Source organism: Nanorana parkeri, unplaced genomic scaffold, assembly GCF_000935625.1.
Source record: "Nanorana parkeri isolate BGI_ZX_2015 unplaced genomic scaffold, ASM93562v1 scaffold1634, whole genome shotgun sequence".
Taxonomy (NCBI): Eukaryota; Metazoa; Chordata; class Amphibia; order Anura; family Dicroglossidae; genus Nanorana; species Nanorana parkeri.
In genome coordinates this window covers 307,316-315,447 of record NW_017307902.1, presented here as the reverse complement: position 1 = coordinate 315,447, position 8,132 = coordinate 307,316, and the positions used below count along the sequence as shown (strand labels likewise).

The window sequence follows — 8,132 nt, the reverse complement described above, 5'->3', positions numbered from 1 at the left end:
TGAATGCGTATGATTGTCCTGTGCGTTACCCTGTGATTTATTGCTCTCCTGTCCAGTCCCACTAGGAGAAGCTGGTGCTGATAGCCTTGTATCCCCCCCCCAAAGATAATCTCGAACTTGTACCTGTAAAGTATGTCCCAATCTTCGATGATGAGGGATTCCGGGTCCCCCTTCCCATCACCCCCATCTACATACAGAACATACACACACAGCGAGAGGTTTTTCTCTGGGCTGCAGTTCCTCTGAGCTCCACCAGGTGGTGATCTCACCTATACCCAGACAGGAAGTCTCTATGACAGGAAGTGACGTCACCTATAAATAGGAAGTTCCAGGTGAGTTGGGAGGAAGTAGAGAGGAGGCATTGCTGGAACTGGCAGCAGAGGAGGTAATAAGATATTATGTTATATATACACCCAGTAACCCCCTCCCCTCCCCCCACTATGTGAGCTTTGGTCCCCCCCATACTCCTCGTGACCTCCTTCATCCCCGGTAGAGTCGGCTACACGCATACATGGGGTGGAAACACGTTAACCCCTTCAAGGTCAGAAGGTCTACCTGTGTACGGGGGTGGTAACCTAGACGTCACTTTTGGAGGCGTGCGACCTCTTCACCTTAGCAGTCTCTTGTATCCGCCATCAGGCTCCCTGGTTATAGAGCCGGCCCTGATTTCATGGCAGTTGTGTCATTGGACCTCCATCACTGCGTTCTCAGCCAGAGCTGTTGGGTTGCCGCACTTTACAGAGAGGGCGATGATATCCCTCAAACCCCGCCCATTTCAAACGATCGTCCCCCGCCATGAGAGATGTCCCCGCCCCCTGTATTCCCGGGACCCCACCCAGGAAGATCTCACCATCCCTCACCGTGATCAGGTGGGTGATGGACAATCTCTGATGGTATCTCTGGGATCTAAACTTTATCTACATTGTTACCATTTGTCACTTTTATTATTTCTTATTCAGAGAGATTCTAAACTTTATGTTAAAGAAGAGATAAAAGAGGATGATGAGAAGTACGGAGTGAAGGAGGAGTCAGAGCTTCCAAAAGGACACAAAGATCTGTTCCGAGAGAACATGGAGGAGTCATCCAACTACAGGAACCCACCAGAGAGATGTCCCCGTCCTCTGTATTCCCGGGATCCCACACAGGAAGATCTCACCATCCGCCACCATGATCAGGTGGGTGGGGCGGAGCTTCTAGAACATGAAGGGAGTTGTGGAGACAACGTGGGGATCCTACGAGATGATATTTACTTTCATTTTCCTGGTTTAGGGTGAAGATCTGATGAAGATGAAAGTTGAGGGTGAAGTAGAAGAGACGTATGTGAGGGATGATCAGCGATATACGGAGGAGGCCAGAATGATGAGGACATCCATAGAGGAGGACACGCCTACAGAGATCAGCACAGGTGGGTCATATTATATTCTTCTGTTATCTGTGCTCTGTTCCTGCACACTGATTGGTCCAGAGAAAGGCGGGAACTGAGTGATATCTGCCAGTCATAGGGGTAACCTTGTACAGCTAGTTGGGACCTACTCATAGAACATCCGCTCCCTCAGACCTCCTGATCCAGATGGAATGTTGAGTGAAGTCATCTAACCCTCTCATATCTCTCCATCATGTGTCTCTATGTTTCCAGGACACGCCATGGAGGAACCCTCAAAGGATCGTCTGACTTTATCTCCAGGTTGTAAGATGGAAGATGAGGACATCACAGCAGATTGTGCGGGAGAAGAGACAATGAGCTCAGCTATGGATGGTGGACGTCACAGTGTGGATGGACCATGGAATCCCTCTGACTCTGAGCGACCTCGTCCTGTGGGGGATGGTGCCGGAATTCAGGGGGAGAAGAGGTTTTCCTGTCCTGAGTGCGGGAAAAGTTATCTTCGTAAAGCAGAAATGGTCAGACATCAGAAATACCACTCGGGTGAGGAGCTTCATTCCTGCCCTGAGTGCGGGAAACGTTTTATTTATAAATCAAAACTGGACATACATTACAGATCTCACACGGGGGAGAAGCCATTTTCCTGTCCCGAGTGTGGGAAAAGTTATTTAGATAAGTCCAGTCTTATCGGACATCAGAGACTGCATACAGGGGAGAAGCCGTATTCCTGTACAGAGTGCGGGAAAAGTTATACCCAGAAATCACAACTTGTTACACATCAAAGATCACACACGGGGGAGAAGCCATTTGCCTGCCTTGAATGTGGGAAATGTTTTTCAGGAAAGGTCAGTCTTAATGAACATCAGGCATGCCACACGGGTCAAAAGCTGTTTTCGTGCGCCGAGTGCGGGAAATGTTATCCACGGAAATCAGCACTTCTCAAACATCGAAAATCTCACACAGGAGAGAAGCCGTATTCCTGCACCGAGTGCGGGAAAAGTTTTCCATGGAAATCAGTCCTTGTTACACATCAAAGATCTCACACAGGCGAAAAAGTGTATTTTTGTTCTGAGTGTGGGAAAGGTTTCTCAGATAAGTCCAAGCTTACCATACATCAGAGATTGCACACGGGGGAGAAGCCGTATTCCTGTGCCGACTGTGGAAAATGCTTTTCACAGAAACCAGACCTTGTTGTACATCAAAGATCTCACACGGGGGAGAAGCCGTATTCCTGCCCTGATTGTGGGAAATGTTTCTCACAGTCAAGCCATCTTTCTTCTCATAGGAGGTCTCACACAGGAGAGAAGCCGTATTCATGCCTTGAGTGCCAGAAATGTTTTTCAGATAAGTCCAGTCTTTGCAGACATCAGATATTGCACACAGAAGAGAAGACACATTCCTGTCTTGTTTGCGGGAAAGGTTTTTCAGATAAGGCAAAGCTGTGTATACATCAGAGATTACACACAGGCAAGAAACTGTATTCCTGTCCTGAGTGTGGGAAAAGTTTTCTTTGGAGATCAGCGTTTCTTATACATCAAAGATCTCACACAGGGGAGAAGCCTTATGTTTGCTCTGAGTGCGGGAAAAGTTTTTACGATAAGATCAGCCTTACCAAACATGAGAGATTGCACACAGGGGAGAAGCCGTATATTTGCGCTGAGTGTGGGAAAATCTTTTCAGATAAGTCTTGCCTTGGGAAACATCAGAGGTTGCACACGGGGGAGAAGCCGTATTTGTGCTCAGAGTGCGGGAAAAGCTTTTTAGATAAGTCTAGTCTTACCAAACATCAGAGATCGCACACGGGGGAGAAGCCGTATTCCTGCCCTGACTGTGGAAAATGTTTTTCACGGAAGTCAGAGCTTATTCAACATCAAAGATGCCACACAGGGGAGAAACCGTATTCCTGTAATGAGTGTGGGAAACGTTTTTCACAGTTGGGCAATCTTAATGCTCATAAGCGGTCTCATACAGGTGAGAAGCCGTTTTCATGCCTTGAGTGTGGGAAAAAATTTTCACAGCCGGACTATCTGATTATTCATATTTCATTTTCCTGGTTTAGGGTGAAGATCTGATGAAGATGAAAGTTGAGGGTGAAGTAGAAGAGACGTATGTGAGGGATGATCAGCGATATACGGAGGAGGCCAGAATGATGAGGACATCCATAGAGGAGGACACGCCTACAGAGATCAGCACAGGTGGGTCATATTATATTCTTCTGTTATCTGTGCTCTGTTCCTGCACACTGATTGGTCCAGAGAAAGGCGGGAACTGAGTGATATCTGCCAGTCATAGGGGTAACCTTGTACAGCTAGTTGGGACCTACTCATAGAACATCCGCTCCCTCAGACCTCCTGATCCAGATGGAATGTTGAGTGAAGTCATCTAACCCTCTCATATCTCTCCATCATGTGTCTCTATGTTTCCAGGACACGCCATGGAGGAACCCTCAAAGGATCGTCTGACTTTATCTCCAGGTTGTAAGATGGAAGATGAGGACATCACAGCAGATTGTGCGGGAGAAGAGACAATGAGCTCAGCTATGGATGGTGGACGTCACAGTGTGGATGGACCATGGAATCCCTCTGACTCTGAGCAACCTCGTCCTGTGGGGGATGGTGCCGGAATTCAGGGGGAGAAGAGGTTTTCCTGTCCTGAGTGCGGGAAAAGTTATCTTCGTAAAGCAGAAATGGTCAGACATCAGAAATACCACTCGGGTGAGGAGCTTCATTCCTGCCCTGAGTGCGGGAAACGTTTTATTTATAAATCAAAACTGGACATACATTACAGATCTCACACGGGGGAGAAGCCATTTTCCTGTCCCGAGTGTGGGAAAAGTTATTTAGATAAGTCCAGTCTTATCGGACATCAGAGACTGCATACAGGGGAGAAGCCGTATTCCTGTACAGAGTGCGGGAAAAGTCATACACAGAAATCACAACTTGTTACACATCAAAGATCACACACGGGGGAGAAGCCATTTGCCTGCCTTGAATGTGGGAAATGTTTTTCAGGAAAGGTCAGTCTTAATGAACATCAGGCATGCCACACGGGTCAAAAGCTGTTTTCGTGCGCGGAATGCGGGAAACATTTTTCACGGAAATCTGCACTTCTCAAACATCGAAAATCTCACACAGGAGAGAAGCCTTATTCCTGCACCGAGTGTGGGAAAAGTTTTCCATGGAAATCAGTCCTTGTTAAACATCAAAGATCTCACACGGGCGAAAAAGTGTATTTTTGTTCTGAGTGTGGGAAAGGTTTCTCAGATAAGTCCAAGCTTACCATACATCAGAGATTGCACACGGGGGAGAAGCCGTATTCCTGTGCCGACTGTGGAAAATGCTTTTCACAGAAACCAGACCTTGTTGTACATCAAAGATCTCACACGGGGGAGAAGCCTTATTCCTGCCCTGAGTGTGGGAGAGGTTTCTCGAAGTCGAGCCATTTTTCTTCTCATAGGAGGTCTCACTCAGGAGAGAAGCCGTATTCATGCCTTGAGTGTGGGAAAAGTTTTTCCCAGCCGGACTATCTGATTATTCATATGAGATCTCACACGGGGGAGAAGCCTTATTCTTGTCCTGAGTGTGGAAAACGTTTCTCACAAAATACCAGTCTAAACAAACATCAGAGAACCCACACGGGGGAGAAGCCTTATTCCTGTCCTGAGTGCAGGAAATGTTTTTCACAGAAGTCTTGTCTTGTCAGGCATCAGAGATCGCACACAACCCTGGAGGTGTCTTAGTGTCCTTAGTGCGGGAAATGTTTTCTATATGACTCATCAGAGATCTGACACTGGGAGCTTTCAGAAAACACGTGGCTGAGCTCTTCTCAAGGAACAGCTCAGAGATGATAGCTGATAAAGACTTCAAAGTTGTGTCTGGCTTCCTCTGCTGGGGGGGGGCACTGCTGGTTGAGTCCCTCTAGCAGTGTAGTCTGATCTCCCTTCCCAGGAAGACATCATGGTGAGAGAGGAGCTAGGTATGTCCTCTGGATGAAGAGTCGGGGAGATCTATTCTTTTTTTTCAGTTTTGTATTATTAAATGTTTTCTTTTCAGTTTTATTCTCATGTTTTGTACTTATTGAAGGAGCCAACTGTCCCCTTCTGATAAATCTTGGGGGGAGGGGGGCGGGGTCTGTAGTATACTCCAATGATAAGCTTATGAGTTCAAAGAGTCCTATATCATTCCACCCGGAATTCCTCCAAATACATGATCATCAGATGACATCTCACATAGAGAAACTCTCTTCCATCTTTTCTATGGTGAGCCCCAAACTATGTGGAGAGAATGAGGGTGGCAGTACTGAACACCGTGCCACCCTCATTTCTGGGATGGTCCCGCTGTGATAAGGGGGAGATCTCTGGGATGGTCCCGCTGTGATAAGGAGGAGATCTCTGGGATGGTCTCGCTGTGATAAGGAGGAGATCTCACTGGTATGAGAAATGTTCAGATTTAAATCTTAAGTCTGTGGTCCTCATTCATGGACGGTGAGGCATTGAACAGACAGAAAGTAGAGAAGTTTAGGAGATGTGCCGAGATCAGGAACCTTCACCGCCCCCCCGGGGTCTTCAAGGACTGGGGATGGTTAGGGGGGGCAGCCTATGGCCACAGGTTTCACCCTTCATCTGACAATCTCTTACATATTGACTATGAAAGTGGCCAGAACCAGTCTTCAAGTTTCAAAGGGGCTCACATTCAACCTCAGAGGGGTTCACGTTCAACCTCAGAGGGGTTCACATTCAACCTCAGAGGGGTTCACGTTCAACCTCAGAGGGGTTCACATTCAACCTCAGAGGGGTTCACGTTCAACCTCAGAGGGGTTTCACGTTCAACCTCAGAGGGGTTCACGTTCAACCTCAAAGGGGTTCACGTTCAACCTCAAAGGGGTTTCACGTTCAACCTCAAAGGGGTTTCACATTCAACCTCAAAGGGGTTCACATTCAACCTCAAAGGATCTCACATTCAACCTCAAAGGGGTTCACGTTCAACCTCAAAGGGTTTCACATTCAACCTCAATGGGGTTCACGTTCAACCTCAAAGGGGTTCACCTTCAACCTCAAAGGGGTTCACCTTCAGGAACAACAATGGCAAACAGGAAGTCATAGAAGCACTTTACATACGCAGATAAATCTGAACTGCCGCGGCCGACCTGCACAATACTGAGCCAACTGATGTAAAGACTCAATATCAGAGTGGCCAATGGCCTCTCACTGCTCTCGCAGCTTGGATTGTGGCTCCCCGCGTCGGTAGGTGGTTTTCTCCTCTCCAGAAGCAGCAGCTTGTGCCACCCAGTAGCAGTAGCGACGCTTGCATCATGTCTCTGTAGAATCCGGACACTCAGGGTCTCTTTCTGGTACAGCAGTCTCTGGATCCGCTCACCAGCACGTGCAACCTTTCCCGCACGGTGGAGGAATCTTTCAGCCAGATCCCCCAGGAGGAGAGCAGACACTGGAGTCACAGATACTGGTCAGCAAACAGTGATCAGGTTTTATCTCTCCTCTGAGGCAGCACTTCACACTACATGCAACCAATCAACATCCCTCCCCGATCTGAGCGCCACTCCCACAAACATAAGGGGCAGATCTCTGGGATGGTGATAAGGGGGAGATCTCTGGGATGGTGATAAGGGGGAGATCTCTGGGATGGTCCCGCTGTGATAAGGGGGAGATCTCTGGGATGGTCTCGCTATGATAAGGGGGAGATCTCTGGGATGGTCTCTCTGTGATAAGGAGGAGATCTCTGGGATGGTCTCGCTGTGATAAGGAGGAGATCTCCGGGATGGTCTCGCTGTGATAAGGGGGAGATCTCTGGGATGGTGCCGCTGTGATAAGGGGGAGATCTCTGGGATGGTCTCGCTGTGATGAGGAGATCTCTGGGGCGGTCCCGCTGTGATAAGGGAGAGATCTCTGGGATGGTCCCGCTGTGATAAGGAGGAGATATCTGGGATGGTCTCGCTGTGATAAGGGGGAGATCTCTGGGATGGTCTCGCTGTGATGAGGAGATCTCTGGGGCGGTCCCGCTATGATAAGGAGGAGATCTCTGGGATGGTCTCGCTGTGATAAGGAGATCTCTGGGATGGTCTTGTGGTTGGAGATCGTAAAGGAGGAATTCCGGGTGGAATGATATAACTCATCATTGGAGTATACTACAGACCCCCTCCCACCACATACACTCAGGATGCCAATACACCTTGAGGGATTGCGTTGGTCCTCTGAAGACAAAACCTCTGTGGAAAAAGTTCCCCATAGTCAGGATAGGAGTACGTCTTCCTCAATGTAGGGATCAGCTTCGGGTTTGGGTCAACCACCAACCACACGTGTTCAGTTTGGCCCTCCCGCCCCAGCCCCCAACTTCTGGAGCCAGGGGAAGGAGTGACGGGATCATCATGGCGCGGGTCACCATGTCCGAGGGAGGTCACTCTCGATGTGGTTGATGATGGACCTACCACCTTGGATGATGTAGGTTGCCGTTGGATTTACATTGGGAGGACATTGCTTCTTCATGTCATACAGGAGATTGGATTGGAGGAGGGGAGAGCGTGACATTCATCCGCACCTCCTCCAATCACAGAGCCCCTCCCATTCATTGGAAGGAACTCAAGGCTTTTTCTGATTGGAGGACAGAGTACTGGAACCGGAACTTGAAAGTTCAGCGCCGATAGAACCTTGCGGCCTCAGACCTAGAGATGTAATGAAGGAAGCAGAGGACAGAGATGGGGGAAACGTCATCACTGATGGTTTATTATTAGAAGATAG

At 48.5% G+C, this 8,132-nt stretch overlaps 1 protein-coding gene across 1 annotated transcript in view; it reads left to right on the top strand.

Annotated features, from left to right (window-relative positions):
* The window catches only part of LOC108799119 (zinc finger protein 850-like), a 31,407-nt gene that overhangs the window by 12,198 nt on the left and 11,077 nt on the right, over positions 1–8,132 (top strand). Inside the window, exons 3-5 of the mRNA XM_018570942.1 lie at positions 1,849–2,692; positions 2,777–3,341; positions 4,169–5,083. Coding sequence (XP_018426444.1) covers positions 1,849–2,692; positions 2,777–3,341; positions 4,169–5,083 — 2,324 coding nt within the window. The remainder of the gene's footprint in view (positions 1–1,848; positions 2,693–2,776; positions 3,342–4,168; positions 5,084–8,132) is intronic.